This window comes from Trachinotus anak, unplaced genomic scaffold (assembly GCF_046630095.1).
Source record: "Trachinotus anak isolate AG129_WGS33_773 ecotype Australia unplaced genomic scaffold, CSIRO_AGI_Tana_v1 ptg000010l, whole genome shotgun sequence".
In the NCBI taxonomy this organism is placed as follows: Eukaryota; Metazoa; Chordata; class Actinopteri; order Carangiformes; family Carangidae; genus Trachinotus; species Trachinotus anak.
Genome location: NW_027273861.1, coordinates 19,807,071 through 19,827,102, shown reverse-complemented (window position 1 = coordinate 19,827,102; position 20,032 = coordinate 19,807,071). Strand labels below are relative to the sequence as shown.

The 20,032-nt window shown below is 38.1% G+C and overlaps 1 protein-coding gene across 1 annotated transcript; it reads right to left on the bottom strand.

Moving 5' to 3' along the window:
• Positions 1 to 2,879: 2,879 nt before the first annotated feature.
• jak3 (Janus kinase 3 (a protein tyrosine kinase, leukocyte)) lies at positions 2,880 to 20,032 on the bottom strand. Its single transcript, XM_071485986.1, has 24 exons — positions 19,933 to 20,032; positions 17,893 to 18,117; positions 17,524 to 17,641; positions 16,643 to 16,760; positions 15,926 to 16,071; positions 15,444 to 15,747; positions 14,685 to 14,807; positions 14,390 to 14,547; positions 14,192 to 14,303; positions 13,645 to 13,825; positions 12,932 to 13,056; positions 12,585 to 12,716; positions 12,378 to 12,465; positions 11,823 to 11,947; positions 11,473 to 11,611; positions 10,966 to 11,117; positions 9,920 to 10,070; positions 8,975 to 9,099; positions 8,446 to 8,635; positions 7,424 to 7,548; positions 6,765 to 6,937; positions 6,015 to 6,132; positions 5,798 to 5,911; positions 2,880 to 4,502 (listed from the first exon to the last, which is right to left on the bottom strand). The coding sequence occupies exons 2-24, from the start codon at positions 18,089 to 18,091 to the stop codon at positions 4,383 to 4,385; spliced, it is 3,336 nt and encodes a 1,111-aa protein (XP_071342087.1). The 5' UTR covers positions 18,092 to 18,117; positions 19,933 to 20,032; the 3' UTR covers positions 2,880 to 4,382.

The following is a 20,032-nucleotide window of genomic DNA, read 5'->3' as shown; positions in this document are numbered from 1 at the left end:
CAGGGAATAATGTATGGATTTTGATGTAAAAAATCATACATATTAATATGTTGATATCTGAATTTGGTGCAGAGCCAGATAATAAACCGGATCTGGGGGAAGCAAATGTTTGGACTTGGTGGAGATACGCGTGCTACTCAGTGCCATTCTAGTTCCTCAGGGTTTCATAAGACTAATATGTAATGTTACTTAATCATCTGCTTGAGATCACATGTATGCAGTTTTAAGAACAACATGGTGAGAAAGACATTAATGTTTTTGTGCCTTAGCTCAGAGCCTCTTAACCAGAACCACTGTTAAAATCGCAAAAAGATGTTTTTCACGATTGAAAGAATTAATGCACTGTCAAGTACAGCAATCCTAATCCTGGGGGAGTCCCATCATTTTTTAAATACATTGTTTCCTGCGTATAACAAAAAATAAAAAAAATAATATAAACAAAAAATATTGGTGTCTGTATAGTGTTCTCTGACCTTTTTCAGATCACCCCTAATGGAGATAGTTTTTTCTGAATGTTTTTCAAAAGATCAACAAATAGAGCACATCCACAGCACTGCATATGAACCAGAGATGCCTTTTCAGAGTCCATTCATTCACTATGTGATTCATATCAACTGACATACATCTGCATATGCTATTAGTCAAAAGTTTTAGAACACCTCTATTTTTCCAGCTGCTCAGTGTTTCTGAAATTAGAGCACAGAACAAATCAAAAATTTTGACTCATCCAGTATTGTGATGTTCTTTCTACATTGGAAATCAGCGTTCAGACAGTTTGGCCCAACACTGTTGCAGAAGTTCCTACAAATATATTGCACTTGGAGGTTTCTTTGCTTTCAGCTTCTGTCCCAAACCAGCTCCACGGGGCTTAAGTCTGGAGACTGTGCTGGTCTTCCGCGATGTGAAGCTACCGTCTACTCCTAAGGCGACAGCACTGTGCACAGCTGTATACATTCCAACACCATTAGGCTAATTTTTGGAAGTGACCTCAAATGAAAGCAAATGAGTGAGCAGTACAGATTAAGAACACAGGGCCCCTTTGTCATAACACTACTAGCGTGTAGGAAATTCATGCTGTTTGACAGCAGCTATCAGCCAGAGAGAAGTCACCTCGGTTACTGTGCACAAGCATCCACCATGTTTTCAAAACCCAATGTTCTGACCAGCCCATTAGGTGCATGTAGCTAATTACAATAGGCTACTATACGTTCTTGACACATCACGTTTCATTCATGCAGTTTAGGAATCAGTATCTCCTTCTCATGTTGCTCTTCCAATAGCCTCTGTTACTCTGTTGTGTTTCATTGCCTCGTGTCTGCACATGCATCAGAAGATGACATAAGGCCTCGCTTTTACTTCTGAGTTGCTGACAATGATCATTTTCATGTATATTTACTCATTTGGCAGATCTATGTATCTTAAACTAACCTATAGTGTTATTTGACAGTGTTTTGTTCAGGCCTCAGGATGTGTCCCCCATGCAAGAATGAACACATTTCCTGATGGGATGTTGAAAGTCACCATGAAAGGGTAATATTTCACAAGCATTTGTTCATGTGAGACCTTCCTACTTGAGGCAACACGAGAGAAATATTATCTAATGGCTCAATGTTTTTATTTCCTCTTCTGAAAACGGACTCATTGGAAAGCTTGAAACTGAAACTATCCAGTACTTTAATTTATTTTGTTAGTAGTTTGTACTGTGAATGTTAAATGCAAAGTGAAGGGAAATTTACAAGTGCTAAATGCAGCCTACGGGTTGTGTCCACTCAGCTGCAATAGACACATGTAGTGACAGCTGAAATGAGGAAAACCTACATGCTATTCACCTTTTGTGACACCTTGCTTTCTCAGGAAATATAGGGGCCATGGACCTGTCTAATATATCTCCCCTTTTTAAAATGGACATATTGGAGGTAGCAATGTAATGTGACATGTTATTTATTACATGTTTCCTAGTAGTGTTTCCTTGTAGTTTGGTGAATGTGATAACCCCTTACTATTTCTGTATAGATTTGAAGAATTTGACTCAAGAGAGTTATAAAAATTGAGTTGTTGGGGGTAAAACAGCAACAATAGTAGGGATGTGTGTAAAATGGGTATACATATAGAAAAACCCAGACACATAACACTTATATGTTATACCTTTACCACTGTACCTTGATAAAATCAGTAGAAATACAAAAGTAAAAACACTAAGGAAAGATTTCAGGTACAAACCTGCCAATGCTTTGGTTGGTTTTAAACAGGTCCTTTAAAGTTTAGTTCACAGTCATGCACAGATGAAAATTAGTTGGTGTCGACATTCTGCAGATAAACTCATACAGTGTTTGATATCTCAAGATTTTAATCCCATGTCTTCAGATCCAGTTGTTTCCAGTGGTTCTCATTAAGATTTATGGATAAATAAAGAGTACACAGTAATAAAATAAAATAAAAAAACAAAATAAAAACCTGTCCAAGTTGCTCAGTCTTTGTGGGTTTCAGCTAGTTTCAAGGTTTGTCCAAGCTTTACACGACACATGCCACAACAGAGAAGAGATAAAAGACTTTTTGCCACCAGTGCATGAAAGGGGGTGTGTGGTGGCAACTCATTTTGTTGAGACTAAAACAACCTGAGATATTTTGGTCAACCTGAAGTTATATCTTCTCAAACAATACTGAGCATAAGGTCCCTGTGATTAGTGTTAATTAATTGCCCTAGTGACTCACGTTGATTCTTGGTATGTTGACTATTGGTATGTTGCTGGTGTGCGCCACATGAAAACAATATGTCACGGTCATGTAGAATGAAGCTTTGGCAGCTGTTTGTGCTGAAGAACTGAATTTTAGTTATGTCAGTAATTATTAAAAACAAAAAAAGAAAAGAAAAAAAAAACTACTGGAACCACATCACTTTATTTCAAACATGGTAAAGGATGCAAATATGAATACAAAATCCAACACATTTTTCACTGCAACACAGCTCTACCACACTATAATTGCAGAAAAGCAAAATATTAGATGCAAATACATTTTGATTTATACATTTCTAACACAAAGCTTAAAATCCTTTTTCAGTTTCTTTGATTCTCGGAACCTTTTTGATACAGCTACAGTATAAAAGTCATATAAGTTGTCCCTAATACAAAAGCTTCACAGTGCCCACCTCAGAGTACCTTGAATTTACTGAATTAACCAGTATTTTATTTTGACATAATTCTGGCATGAGGAAGAGTCCTAGTTGAAATGTTACTCAAAGAAATTTTTTGTACTAAATGTAGTAACGTGAGTCTGAAGCGGTGATGCAGTATTGAGCTTGCTTATTGTGTGTGAATAGTTTTCTTAATTTGACTTTGACCCTTTAATAGCCTACACATGTACTCAAAGAACTGGAGTTACATCTGGGAAACTATTGTTTTCATATGCCATTAGTCATGGGCAAAGGTTTGCATGTAAAAGGTAGGGATATTTCCATACCAATATTTTGGTGAACTCATTCGCAAGGGCGGGGGCTATCTGGAGGCTTGTGGCTTGTACAAATATCGCACTTACTGTAGACACAGAGGAGGTGACAGTGTGTCAGTCAGTGTCAGTCCAGAACACAAGCATGGGTGAAAGTTCAGTATTTCAGATGACTCACTGATCTCTATTGTCTTAACTGCAGCGCAAATAACTCAATGTTGTTCATGCCAACAGGTGTTGTACTTTGTAAATATTGTGCAACCAAAAAAGAGACATCAGGAGCTTTTTCACCACCCAGAGCCTCAGTAATAGGTTAGAAACTAACCAGCCAGCAGCCACAATGATTTAAAATGAAAATCTGCTATCACCAGCCTTACATTAATAGATTGATGCATCACTGGATTAGCAGGTCAAAGTGGAGCTAGTTTTAAATCTGATATCAAGGAGAAAATGGGAACCGCAGCACTGGTAGGACTACTGAATATAAAAATGTTGATGTTGAATGCTTTTTTTTCTCTTTTCCGTTAACAAGTAATTTTCTTAAGTTTACTTTCTTTCAGTCTTTGGTCTGTTACTATATCTAGTTTTTATTTTAATGTAAATACAGATCAAATATGCCAATAAACCATTCGGTTGAGAGCCTGAAAAGCCTCTTTGTTTTGCAGGGATGGAGGGGTTGTTGTGTCCCCACCAATGTTGTGTGATGCATCAGAGTGATGATGTCTTCCCTGAGCTTGCTTGAGGTCGTGTCTGTTCACGTGATAGGACTGGGAAAGGGGCGTTAAGCGAGCTTTATCTGAGAGTTTAGGAAGTAGCTTACCAGAAACTTATGAGTGCCCAAAACTGCTGTGTGTCTTATACCTGAGTAAACTGAATTTCCACTGGGACAGAGAATGAAATGAAATGAGTTCAGCTGTGAGGCGCAGCAAGACTCCTTGTCAGCCTTTAGGGTTCTCTCTGTCGTCCTGCATGATTATTTCAATTTGGTTCCCCAGGCTGGAGAAGCACGGCCGCTCGTCGAAGTTGTACGCCCAGCACTGCATCATCAAACTGTACACCTGGTGTTACAATGAGAAAAATATAAAATGTGATTGTTGCTGAGGATAGGAAATGGTTGACATTTGTGTGGTGTGGGATGACACAGATGAAGAATACTATTTTTTTTTTTATTATAATGGAATGAAAAGACAAAAAAAAAAAAAAAAATCTAAGTATGGAAAATAAGAACAAAGGATTTTTTTGGGAAAGCGGCGAATGTGGTTCTTATTTTAAGGAACAGTTGCACTGTTATCATACCTTTTATCATACCTTCACAGCATATCGTTATAGATATGTGAATGTAGAAAAATGACAAATAAACACCTTTAATCTAATTATGAACAAGATGAGATGAAGTGTTTATGTTAGCCATTCTGCCCCCGCCATGTTCCACTCCAAACAGACGTCCTCCTGTTCCCAGTTTCATCTGTTCACCTGTTTGTCATTCCCAATCACTGGAACCTCCCTGCCTACACACACACCAGTCTCTCATTTCCCTCATTTGCTGCCCTGTATTTATATGGGGCTACAACAGTGACATTACATTTTGGCATTGAAAACAAAACCTGAACTGAAAAAGGAAACATTGGTGTAGCCAATAACAGTTAATGCAAGTCAGTTAGCTAAACTGTGGTTAACGGTTGCTGAGTCTCCTGCCATGATGTTTTTCGTCCAGTGGGACATGAATTCAGTGCAGTCACATGAGCAGCGGAATTGGCTCAAGCCCCAAAACAAATAGTGCAGGAGGAGATGTCAAGGTTTTGAACCACAGGTTAGCTGACTTGTATTAGCTAATGTTAGCACTTGTTCCAGTGACCTCTGCCAAAACAGCATAATGACTGTTAAAGGCTCATTTTAATTCAGTGCGGTCCTGTCTGAGAAAACAGACGATTGAAGAAGACTGACATTGAAAACCACATCAAATGCAAGAAATATCAAAATTAAATAAGACTGTATTTTCTGTAATGTCTGGGTTTTATTTTTCAGTTGAACCTTTTTCAGTGCCAATACTTTGTTCAGTGCCAATACAACCTTTCAATTTTTTTTTACGCCACACATATTATACGCCCAATTTCACCATTTTACCATTTAGTTGCCAGCTTGTTTTGCAAGATAATTGTCTCTGTGTGGATCCCTTCATGCTGTAGGCATTTATCTTGTGATCTTACCTGTTACCAGTTGTCTGGTACCTGCCTGCCTGGCTGTCTGTCTGCCTGTAAGCCTGGCCTTCATCTTTTGTTCTATTAAAATAACTTCACAGCACCAGCCTGCATATGTGTCAGCACATGGGATGAACCATACGGACTGGACATACCTTTGGTGGGCAGTGTGGGGGAGCCGACAACCTCCAGTTAGTCTTTAGAATATTTGCAAGATGCATTGAAATGGATGGACCCTGCACGTGGTGCCCAATCTCCTGCATGTACAGCTACAACAGTGACACAAATATTAAAAAGTGAGGTTGATAAAACAGGTGTTGATGATTAAAACAATTGAAATATAAAAATAATATAATATAATATTCCTCTTACTCTTTTTGGGTTGCAGTTCATGTCGCAGTAGGAGAAGAGCTCATGAAGAACCACACCAAAACTCCAGACATCTGACTTGTGGGAGAATCTGGACTCACTGATGGACTCAGGGGCGTACCTGCATTAGATCAGCAATGTATGGCCATTAGACGTCCGCGAACTTAATGTAAAATAATCTTTTGAAAGACGGCTACTTGTGAGAGCAAAACTTCAGGGTAATCTTCTTTAATGCCTGACCTACTTTAGTCTCAAGTCAGAAGTGAAGTTATGTTTAGTTGCTATTTTTAAGTTGGGACGACTTCATAAAATGAAGTAAACGCAACTCAATTTTAAGTAAACTCAACAAGTGGACTAGTGGATATAAAGTCAATATTTTGCCAAGGCAATTGGTTTCCTAGATTTTTTTTTTTTAAGCAAGATCAACTTGTCAGATTTAGGGTGTGTAGGGTGGCTTTCATGAGGATGATCCATAATATATATGTATTTTTTTAAGCAAGCAAAATGTTTTTGTTTTGTTGTATTTTCGTACTCAGTTATTGATCCTCTCTCGTGTCTCAAGACTACAGCCAGCAGCCACTTACCTTATCTTTGCACAAAGACTGGAAACAGGGGGACTCAGCTATCCAAGTTTTGCATTATCTAATTCAAACACAAGCAGGCTTCCACAAAACCTCCCACAATACTGTTGATATTTCACAGCAGGCGTTGCCATTAACGAATATTAGAGATTTCAGACATGAGAGAACCTACCAGAAGATGGGGCTCTCGCCGGGCTGTGTGACTCGGTAGTACTCCTTGTCAAGAGGAATAATCTTGGTCAGCCCAAAATCAGCGATTTTCACCAGCGACTCACTGGCCACAAGAATATTTCTGGCTGCGAGGTCTCGGTGCACATAACGCAGGCTCTGTAGGTACTCCATCCCCTGGGAAAATTAAACACAGAAGAAAAAGAAATAACTTTCTCTTTTTGTCCCTGTGTTCTTGTTTTGTGCAGTTGGTTTAACAGTTTAATTTCTTACTATGGGTTTAATTGTGATGTTGGTAATGCATGATAATTGGATCAGATCCCTTTCAAGAGTAACGTGATCCAGAAATTCCCAAAGTAATATTATTCCCGGAAGAAGGGCCTTTATATTTTTCATAATGATTCCAGTTGGATGTTTCAGTGATGGACAAATAAGCAATGCTGTTTTTTTTTTTTTTTTTTTGAGATGATTAAGAAGACACCGAAATTACATCCAATAGGTCTATATGTGTTTAGGAAAAAACTCTAAGTCACAGAACTTGAAGTTAATGACCAGTGTAAAAAATTGAGAATTTGTGAAACACTATTAAATTACAGTTCACTCAAACCTCTTATTCTAAACGTTGGTAATGACAGCAGTGATGCTCTTATCTCTGACTCTTACCTTACAGATCTGAGAAGCAAAGAGCAGCATCCGCCTGGTGTTGACATTTTGCCGGTTATTCTCCAAGTAGCCAATAAGGCTGCCATAGGGCAGGTACTCCATCACCAAGCTCATACTTAGGCGGCCTGCGTACAGGAAAACATTTAACATCACAATCAACCAGCACAGGGAAAATTTACTTCGACAGTTTGACTTAAATCCTCTAAGGTAAACCTAGCTGAGGCAGCTTCACTTGACCAAACAAGTTAATCCAAAAAAAGTTTGATTATTTATTATTATTTGATTTGATTTGATTATTATTTTTTATTAAGTTGCTAGGCTTGTTTTCAAAAAAGCTATTTCAAGTCTAGACCCTTGCAGAAATCCCACATGTAAACGTTACACATGCTGTCAGAAGAGAGAAACTGTGTGACTCCTTTGAGACACGTATAAAAAATCATAACAAGCCTCCACCATGTTTTTCAAATTACACAGAGAAGAACTGCCTTCTGGTGAATTTTAATCTACATACAGAAAGCTAAGCAGTATGCTAATAAGCTAAAACTGACTTCAGTTAATGCGTTAGACATGGTGGATGACATTTAGTCATCCTGTCTTTTAAGTTAGACTGAACTCGAATGCATCTGAATATAATAACTCTGAATTCTAACTTGACCTGACCTGAAACTGACTTTATTGATAATTATAAAGATGATGAGAAGATTGATTTACATGGATTATGAGATTTTACACTGTGCGCATTCTCAGCGTTGGGGGTGAGTGGCTCAAAGCATTGCTAGTTAAATACCCAACCAATCAACAATACTATATGAGGGACAGTTATAGCTAATGTGTTTACTTAGGGAAACACAAGTTACACACATATTAATGAATAATTATCAAAAAACTGCCAAGCAGAAGACATTTCATCAAAAAATCGACATTTGAAACTGAGCAGCCTGGCCATCCTGGCCATGTTCTTTTGCTGTAGTTGATTACATTGATCCACCATGGGCTGTGTTTACAGTGAGCGTTTGTATTACCCATGCTGTAGCAGACTCCTCTGTATTTGACAATGTAGTCGCAGTGCAAAACGCTGAGGGTGTTGACTTCCTTCTGGAAGTCTTCCTGGGTCGACTGCTTGTTGGGCTGCAGCTTCTTCACAGCGACTAGCTCACCGGTGTTATCACCCAGGGGGTCATAACGACAAAGTTCGACACTGCCAAAGTTTCCCTGAAAATAGTTTGAGTCATTCGCTTGTGAGTCACAGCCAAAAATTTTGAAATCAACCTTACCATTTTAGCATGTGTGTGCCATTGCAGAACACAATATATTAAAAGACTGGTGAGCCATGCAGCTGCTCTGGTCTGTTTATCATCATTGTTTCCCATACACAATATCACTGATGATCTCATGATGAAACTTTGATATGAGTCGCTGCTAGATTTTGACATTTATTAAGTTGAGAATAGACTGTGTCATTTTAATTTTAATCTTAATTTTAATTGCAAATGAGTGGTTTACAGAGGAAGGCTATGAACATTGTGGTCCTCTGCCTGTTCTCAAACTTACTTTCCCCAGAGGAGTGATGTAGCGAAGGTGTCTCTCCTCAAACAGTGTCTGGTCATGTTGAGGGCTGAGGGCTCTCCACACAGGGCTCTGTGTGACAGGCTCAGTTGCATGCAGTATTACATAGTCTGCCATGAAACAAAAAAAACTTATCTACCTGATATTTTGATTCCCTAACCGTAACCATGTAAAAAGAACAAAAAAATGCATACATTTATATTTAAGTTGTGCAAATGATGGATTTTAGATTTTAAAACAAACCAGGCTGTCAGTAAACTGTCAGCACACACTTGCACATTATAAATCTAAACACCATATTCAGTAGCTAGGACAGGGAACATTTTGTTGCCATTTCCCTGACATTTTAATAAATGTTCTAGTATTTCATTCTGTTCGTTTACAATTAGGTCCTGTTGGCCCTGTTGTCCTTGTGTTCTCTGCTCTTATGTCTTGGTTTGTTTCCAGTCGATCTCAAAGTCTGTTTGTGCAGCTGGGTGTGACTTCTTGAATTTCCTGCTCTCCCCAATCTCCTTCCACATCTTCTTCTTGTCAGTTAACATCACACCGCTCTTTGTGAGACAGTTCTGTCACCCACATCAGTATTGTTCTATAGTCCGCTCCTGTTTTTCGAAACTCACCCTTTTGTGTTAGCAATAAATAACTTATTTCACTTGGCTTGTGTCTGCATTCCAGTGTCTTGTATCACAGAACCTTCACACACTAACTAACAACAGCATGTATTCATAGAGCCTAACATTGTTGATATTTGTGCCTGCTTATTTCTAATCCTGCTTTTTTTTTTTTTTTTCTTCTGTTTCACATTCACAGAGAACAAAACTGATTGGAAAAATTTGTGCGGACCAGCATCAAATTTCTCATTTAACTGAACTGAAGTGAAGGAAACATGAACTTGACATTTTAGGTGGTGGTGTTAATACATATCATTACCTGAAGTGATCAGACTATTGAGCTGGCGGATGATACTGCGACAAGAAGGTCTGAAGGCTGCCTGGTAGTCCATACACTGACTGATCAGATCGGCCAGCTCCGTCCACTGGGAGGCAGGCAGCTGCTGGAACCGCTCATAAAACACCCGCTTCTACAGAAAACACAAGAGTAACACACATTACAAACTGCAACAGAGCTTAATTCTAACCCCTGGTGTATTTGCTTTGCTGCACTTTGTTGTTCATGTACTTTTTCTCAGGTTCACAGGAATCTTTTCAGTTTTTTTCTTTCTTTTTCTTTCTTTTAAGTTTAAGTTTTGTTTTTCCATGAGATCTTTTTCTATATGTCATTGCTGAAGTTGAAAAGTCTGATACCACTGAGTTTATTCTGTTAATTTAGCTGTTGAGACATGGTGTAAAATAATTACTTCTACTGTGTTTCATTTCAGATGCTCTACAGTCAGGACAGAGTCAGGCAAACATGCTTTGCCGCTTCTTCCTCCTGCAACATTCAGTGGATGTTGTTTATACCTTTTCTTATTGTGTGCAACAGTTGTCTTAGTCTGGTTATGCTATCAGATCTCTCTCTTTTCATTCAGACTTTTACCTGATAAAAACGCTGGATCTACCAAAGGACACATGAAGCAGGGTTGTTTGGAAGACCAGTAGTGAGACAGTCTAATCTCACAGGACCCAAAACTAATGATGAAATAGGACAACACTCATTTGCTCATAAAGGCAAATATTCCCAATTTTATCATCAGGGTGTTCCCTAGAACTCTTGTCAAACATTTGCAAACATGTAATGTCCTAATGCTTTCATTACTGTACTGTCCAAACTGGATGTTTGCAACTAAGATGAACGTGAATATTTTCATTTCATTTTGATTTCATATATGTAATTCATTACTTCAGATTGTATTTTTTCTGACCTACAGCAGTCACCAGCAGGTTGTTGAACGCGTGTTACTTGAACAACATGCTATCTTGCCAGATAAGTGTTCTGTGTTCAGTATCTTTGACTTTACCAGAGAGAAGTGGGAGTACCTGTTTCAGGTCCCAGCCTCGCAGAGGAGCATCACCATTATTGAAGATTTCCCACACAGTGGCACCAAAGCTCCACTTATCACACTCCAGATTCAGCTTGTCTGGGACCTCCAGCACCTCAGGGGCCACCCAGGGGATTCTGTCCAGGATAACTTGATGAACACACACAGAGATCCACATCAATGCATTAATGCAAAAGCACTATGAATATGAGAGAAGAGAAACTTATTCATTCTTATTTATGTAGTAAAATCTTAAAGTCATAACTAAATATCATACATGGATTAATAATACTGTCAACATTCTGCACCATACGCAGTTTATTTCACTGTAGTGTACTATGTGGAAAGATGTGGATATCTAAAGGTGTCATGGTACCATCAGTTTGAAAACACATTTATTTTGTCAGTCTATTCGGTTTTATTTGAGTGTACTGGATGGATTTAAATGGACTTGTATGATGTCAGATGTGGTTACAGGGAGATTAGAAAACGGTCTTTGCTTTACCATCCTTGCCCAGCATGGCCACGCTGATGCCCGGGTCACTCAGCTTGATGAAAGGAGAGCTGCCCTGCGACGGGTCACCTTCCCTGGCCAGCAGCAGATTCTTGGCACAGATATTTCCATGAACAATGTTTTTCTCTTCCTGCATTTTCAAACATGGAGGTAAATTTTTGGTTCATTTTTGGTTTCATATCGTGCACGCACACACACACACACGCACACACACACACACAAACACGCAGGAAACTAAATGTACATTTGATATGTAAAGTGAATAAAGTTTGACCAGCCAATCCTGCTGTCAACTGTGTTGCCGTCATTACTTTTGTGAGATCAGTTGCCGCCTGTCTTACCAGAAAGTTGAGAGCAGATGCAAGCTGTTTGGTTACATCAAGTTTCCAGCTCACTGACACAGATCTCCCTCTCTTCAAGTAAAGGTCGAGGGCCCCGTACTTGACAAACTCCTGCACCATGATGTCTGTAAGGCACAGTGAGGATTGTTTCAACAGCTGTACTTCAAACCAGACACAGAGTCAGAAATGCTCCCCCACATAACACTGGCTGAGCTGAGGTCACATGAGGATTTCATGGTAACATTGTTATTTTGTTCAATTTGAAGAGAACAAATTCATGTATTAATTTACTCATTACTTCATTCAAATTTTTTTTTTTAATACACAGACTATACAAGCCCAGAGCACATAAATGACGTGTAATACAATCAGATTTTCATCTCTACGATACCTCCACTGCTTATATCAAGCTAAATATTTACATTTATGCAACACACATTATTCACAGTATATTTGCACATCTTCCAACATAAAGCACTTAAGCTTCATCAAGCGAATAGCAAACAATCAGCAAATAAAGTGACAAGAAGAACCTGCAGTTTGGTTTGAACTTACTTTTCACTCCTTCAACACTAATACCATAAACAAGGAGGAGGTGTTTGTGTGAAATCTGACTCATCAAGCTGGCAGCCTCAAAGAATGACTGAGAGAGAGAAAGGACAAGAAAACAATGTGCTTGTTTGTTTGCTTGTTTTTTTAAATCTATGAATAACCAACAAAACAATTCAGATTTCATATGTATTTTCATCTGAAGAAACAAACCTCCCAGCAATTCTTATGAGCAACATCTAGCTCTTTCAGTAGGACTTCTGTCACGTGTTTCTCCCCGTCATGAATGTCTGTTTTGTAGCCTTTAAAAATTCGTGTGAAGGATCCCTGTCCAAGGCTTTCCTCCTGAGAGGAAAAATACATACAGAAACTACTATTAACTTTCCTCCTTCATAAAGAGCACAATACCTTTCATGAATCATTATCATTTTAGTTTGACTACAGTGTCGCAGCGCTAGTAGCTGTAATAGCTGCATTTGTCGCAATGATTGTTGGTAACAATAGAAATTTTAATAGTAGCTGTAATAGTGAGTACAGCTGGAGTCATGTTACACACTCACCCATTTCAGGTCTTTATATTTGATCATGTTGAACTGGATATGACTGAATTTGTTCCTCTCAAGTGTTGGGGATCCATGAGTGCCTACAGTGTTGTTGTTGCGGATGATGATGAGGTTTGTGAGCTCTGTGGGGACAGAAAAACAACGTTTACTGTAACTCAGTCTACACAGGTTGAAAATATAAAGGCACATATCTCAATCTGAGCAAGAAATTGAGGGGTTGAGTTTATTATTATTATTACTGTATCCTTGATATGACTCTTCTCTCTCTCTATATATATATTACTTCAACAATTCAACAATTGCAACAGTATGTTGGCTTCTTTTGAAATAACATAGCTAGTATATACAGACCATAGATCACAGACATCTTATCTGTGATTGTAGTGTGCATGTCAATATACTTAAAGTTCTGTTAACATGAGTAGATTTGGGTTTTGTCTTTGTTCTGTATGTAAGATTTTGACTTAAAGTCAAGTTTCCTGTTTAAATCTATAAAATTAACAAGCATATGTGCTGTATTTTGACAATGGGTATGAAAGACATGCAGTCCATACAAATATGCCACAGCATGGCAGTACATCAGTGTTGGACAAACACATGTGAGCAGACTCTTTCTTCTTCTACATACATGAGAATACAAAAAACAAAGCAGAACACCAATTCATGAAGTTATGAGTTAATGTGTAGTAGTATATATTCAATAATCAAACCTTCGGGTCTGGGTGGACAGCAGCGACCCAACATGACCGGAACTTCAGCCAGCAGCAGCTTGGTGTGTTGGTAATAGCTGGTGAGCTTTCTCAAGCTGGAAAATGATTTCTGGACACCAGGAAGACTGTAGTGCTCATTCTTAATGATGAGGCAGTCTTTATAATCAAGTCCAAGTGGGGTCTGTGGAAATATAAATGTTGCATGACATAGCAATTGAACAATATTTTGATGTAGGAATGATTTTTGCAAACATCTAAGTGTGAAAATGTTTCTGTCATGATGACTTTTTTTTCCTCCAGCCCCTGAACTTTTATTAAGCAGTGATGTTTCCATTGGTTTCAATTCAGAAAGTGATCAAGTTCAAAGATAAGCCCATCTGCAGAGATATAGACTTCTAGACAGTGGCCTGTAATTTTACTCTTTAGCACTTTAAATACAGGAGAGCAACTAAGCTGGAATGTGAGCTGCAAATGACATCAAGAATATCTTCATGAAATACAAAAACAAACAAAGAAAAACCTAGTGAATTGTGACCAAAACCTTTACCTGAACACACACAGTGAGGAAGAAGCTGTCATAGTTCTTTGGACTTTGCCGGACGAGGAACGTACCACCTTTAAATCCTGATTTTTTCAATTTGTGGACTGCAAACTCAGATCTGATTAAACAAGACGCAAAATAAATATCTAAAAACAGATGCATGCAAAAGTTTTCTTCGGATTCAGTATTTATCAGAGGACTCACGTGATTGGGCCGTGGCAATGGTTTTTTATACCCTCCAGAATACTTGGAGGTGCAATGTCCTGGCAAAAGTAGTGGCTAGAGTCTGTGGTCAGTCTGAAGTAGCCATCAACAAGTGACACAAATGAAAGGGCTTCTTTGAGACCCTGGAACATGGCTTCCTGTAGTGCAAATCAGGGCAAATAGGCATTCGTGTTTTATCAAATCAAAACTGTAAAATCGGAACAAAATAAATAACATTGTGACTTAACACAAAATATCAACCGGGGAAGTGTTGAATGTAAAATATGTCCATTACCAAGCATCTGTCATCTTTGCGGGTTATTGTCACCATCCTGCTGTCTTGGGGAACCTGCTCATGACAGATTCTCTTTATACTGATATCAATGATTTCCTGAAAATCACAGAAAGTCTGCCACTCCTAAAAAGAAAGAAGACAGGCTGATTACTTAAAAACAACTTGTAACTTGGGGATGGGCAATATGACTCCTGGGGCATTTAGGGTTATATTTTGCATTTGGACATGTAAAGTCAATTAAAGGTATCACAAATGGAAGGCCAAACTGTTTCACAAGGACAAAGTGATCTAGATCTAACTAAACAACACTAAATCTCAAAACAGAACAGTGCAATTCAGTCAACAAGCAATTGTGGCTACTAGGTCCTTAGTGAAGGTGAGTCAGCAGCCTCCTTAAAGGTCTTCTTTTGGAAAAAAATGGATTTGCCAAGAAAAACACTATAATAGGAAGTTATTTCAGTATAGTGTGGACCATTTAAAAACAGAAAGGGACTTGGCCGAGCAACGTCTATCATTTTCCAACCCAGTCTAGATTAAACCACACCGACTTCCATGTGCCGAAAGCCTTGACAGAACAATTGTAATCCTATCCCTAACCCTAACCAATCTGGAAGTGGTTGTGTTTTAATCTAAACTGGATTGAAAAAAAAATACAAGTGGCTGACCAATCTTTTGTTGAAGCTTAAATTCAGGTCATTTCATAGAAGGAAGGAAAGGCAATCTAACTATTACTCAAACTGAACTTTATCTTGTTCTTACCAGGGAACTTTCAGGATTGCTACCTCCACTGATTTGAATTCCAGTTTCCCCAGTCACCCGAATGAGACTGAAAGCTGATTTTGAATTGGAGTCCAGAGGATCCACTTTGAAGGTTTCACTTCCCAGAGAAGGCTCGATGCCAGCCAGTTCAATCAGGTACTTTAGTTTCAAGCTGCACTCATCCACAGAGGAGTTTCCAAGCTTTTTTAAGAAACGCTTCAGTGTATTTCGGATTCGAAAACGATCCAGGCGGTTTCGCTTCTGGATGTCATGGCGATGTGACTTAGGTAGGCAGGATTTGTAGCTGAAGAGGAAGAATACATGGTTTTGTGTAATGATCACAATAAGAACTTCCCATTTGAAAAATGCTGAAATATTAATATCTTTTACTGTGAATCTAAAATTCCCACAATGAAGTAAAACAACTTCACTGGCTCATATTACAGCCAAAAACGAAATGTTACCTACAAAAATATAGATACCTGACCGTCTTGCAGAGCTCCCTAACACTCTGATGGCGCTCTTTAGCCATTCTCCACAAGTCCAGTACTGCAAGGCCGAGGCATTCCTCTTGAGTGCTCAAAGGTGGAGAAACTCCTGCCTCACTAGCAATGAAGTCACTTCGCAACTGGGAGCCAAAAGAAATCAGTCACTGACATAGTCTTTAATGTATGGACAATGTATGCAGTTTTTTCCGTGCAACAATTAGCAATATTTAAGCCTTACATTTTCACGATAAAAACATTTTGAAAAAAATGGTATAAATAAAAAACATACAGGGGTGAAACGAAATGTCAAATTTCAACAGGACTAACATTAGCTTCATTCGCACTGAGGATAAGACAGCTTTGATGATCCTTTATGTGTTAAAGGAGTTCAATAGATGTCCTGAACATTACATTGCTGTTTCAAATTTAATAAGATAAAGGTTTATTAAACCATCTTCGGGATAAAAGTCATTTGCTGATGGGATGAATTGAAGAGCTTCAATTAAAAATGTGTGATCCCCCTGGAAGTCAGAGGTGTGACTTATTCCTTACTTCACTCAATGAGTCATGAGAATATTTACAGTATTGCTTTAGCATTATCAATCATAACCACAAAATTGCAGTATGCCGTGCATTACTCCACTGAAATAAAATGTAAAACAGTGAGAGAATGAATTTCACGTATGACAAATAACATATTTTGTACTTTACCTGAGCAAAGAGATAATCAATGACACTGCAGTCCAGCACTGAACAGACTCTGTCTCTGGTCAGACTGTAGCGGTGCGATGTCCTCAGTCCTTGTCCAAACCAGTTTGCAAAGAAAAACCTGCATCCCAAAAGAAATCCATTACTCACAATCGCATGTCACTAACCTGGACATCTGGTTTGAACATTATACTTTGGAAACAAAATGTGTCATTTTAAGTCAGGGTTAGGGTTATGTTATGTCTGACCTAAATGTTGAAGTAGTTTTGTATGAGTAATAAGTGTAAGGAACAAGTATAATGCCTGATTTTGGCTTTGATTTAATTTACCGTATATACCAACTTTCTATAGATGATGTAGAAGATTTTTACATTAATTAGTGGCTTCTTAGCTTTCGTTGCAAGCTGCTCTTAGTTATATTCTCACATGTACTTTGTTGGCGTAAATAACATGTAGAAAACATATTTTATAGGTCTGACAATCAATTTTTAATGATTGAGGAGATAACATTCTTTATCTCGGGCTAAATGTTTTTCTTGTTTTCAGTTTAGCCTATGCCTAAATCAGAGTTACATCCCATTCCATAAAATAAGTTGACATTACATTACAGTTCCATTTACTCCTTTGGCAGAGGCTTTTATCCAAAGTGACTTACAAGTGAGGGACATCACTAAAGCTTCAGTGCAGGAGGAGACTTTGGCGTAAGTACTAGGTCTGTTTAATAAGTGCAAGGGGATCAAGTACTGAAAGTGCATCGTAAGTGCGAGTTAGGCATGTTAGGGTGTTAGGAAAGGAGGTGCTCGCGGAGTCTTCAAGAGGTTAATGTAAAATACTTTCTGAAGTTAACGGGTAAATGTATGTCTCTTCAGTGAATTTCCACCTACCTGACTCTAAAGTGGACTTGTAAGTTTTCATCTGTGTTGAACACGTGCGATGGAGGATACCAAAATGAGAGATCAGAAGATGCCAGTCCAAAAAGACTTAAGTACACTGGTAAGATTCCTAGGGAAAAACATCAGAAAAATCATCCTAATCACTTAACTTGTATTGGTAACTTGCTCCTAATATTAGAAAAAGAAACCAAAACTTTCCCAGCAACTAGCCATTTGCTAACTAATGAGAACAAATGTACAAATTTAGAAGAGAACTGCAGTATAAAATACATAATATAATACATCTTATTTTACACAAAAACTTTGGTATAAGCCATCAAAGGGTTTAGTCAGAATCATAATTTGCAACTATACTCTTACCACATTTTTTTCCTGCTTGGATGCAGACGTTTTCAGCCGAGATTTGGCCAGAAGATATGTATATTGTTGTTTCCTCCTTTGTCGTAGGGAAGAAGTAGATGTGTACTTGTAAACTGGGACCAGTGCTTGAACTGGACCTTTGACTGCCTCCCCGGTCTCTGATCACCAGAGGGGCCGACTCCTCCTCACTGAGATCCATGGGTACTCCTGAGGGTGACTCAACAACTACGACAGGAGAATGATCAAATGTTTCTGATCCTGGTAGTAGGGTGACATCATTTCAGCAGTATCAAATGCAAATTCAGTCGGAAAATCTGCACAAATGGTGTAGGCCAACCCCATATTCTAAGATTATGATTCTTGATATCCATTGCTGTATATTAATTAACATAAATAGGAATATTTAAGTCTGTGAAAATACACTGGAAAATCACCTCCACCAGCAGGAATGGTGGTAACACTATAAAAGAGGGAAAAGCAGATGAAATAGCAGTGAGTGCTTTACAGACTCATCACAGGTTCATATTTTCCCTTTCTGCCCCTTTCATATGAACAAGCTGCTTTAATAAACATATATGCATGTGGTGTGAAGCCTCCAGTTCTTTATCATTAATCACCACCGTGGCCTGTTTTCCTCCTCTTCACACTTTCCTTTGGGCTCAGATTTAAGATAGTAAAACATTTCTGAACTATCCCAAAGTACTCTCTGTAAGATGTTTTACAAATATTAAACTCAGTCATCGGCATATTTTTAAATATGCTACAATCATATTAGAATCACACACATAGGGACTATTTTTAATCAACTACAACTCTAACAACTCCACAGTAAACAATGGCAAGATAGTTCCTATTTGATAAAAAATACAGTGCATATTTTATAAACTGTAAAAAAGTAGAAACTATAGCTGTTAAATAAGTGTATTGGGGTAAAAAGTAGCCTACAATTGCAGTACTCAAGTAAGTAAATGTGCTTTATTACATTCCACCATTGCCAAATTTATATAATTTATATACAATTTCTTTCTAAATGTAAAGGTCCAGTGTGTTATTCGCATTCTGCAACTATGTGAAACTCAACTGGGGGCTTCTGGTAAGTTATATTTTTTTCAACATTGCTTCTCCACTAATGAAAATTCATATAGGCCTTGTTGTAAGACTTGCCCACAGGCATGTCAGCTTTACTTTTAGTCAGCTGTAATTTTATTAGATAAGTGAAGTGACTCAGAGTGATGATATCCACCCAGACTTGATGACAAACAGCAAAAACACAGCCAAGACTCAGAAGCAGTAAAGTGTAAAAGTATCATAAAGTTAATGTACAAGCACTTACAAATTGTACTTAAGAGAATCTACTTAACTACCTTCCACCTCTGCCAGATGTACTCATTAAGTTATTATTCTTTAGTGTGGCATTAGCATTCTGAAGAGTCAAATTCAGGCTGATACTGTTCACAGTATAAAGCTATCGTGTTGTAAAGAGCTCATGTTTGGTAAAGTTTGTGTGAGAACAGTACTCCCACCATAACTCTACACGATGTTTTGAGATGTCAAATGTAGATTTGTGGGGAGTCCGGTTACATCACACGGAACCTCTCACCATATTCTGCTGTAGCTAAGCTAAGTCAGGAACAAAGTATGTACAATACATAATACATAACATCGTCCCACATTTCCATAATTCATATACTCTATTTTGTTTACTTTGATTACCACAATGTTTACTTTCACTTTGAAAATCATTTACATAAACCAAACTGATTTAAGAACAAGAACTACAAAATATTCTGCTTTTAAATAACATATATTTACATACATATATCCAGACTTTGTCAAAGCCAGTACTTGGTGAATAGAGGTTGAAAATTAGCTACAACACTGAACACCACATTGTCCACACTGAATTGTGGATCTTGTGGGTCGATATAAAGTGAAACTCTGACATTTCATAACACTTAACATCTAAAAACGGCTTTACACTTACAGATTTTAGAACTAAAGATCAATATTATATGTTATTAAAAGCACTTGTACTGTTACCTTGACATTAGTACGGCAGAAGTCCTTATATCGATCATTTGCTCTCGTAAAGCAGGCCTTTATTCTTTGACTTCTGGGTTTATGCTGTGTGTGTGTGTGT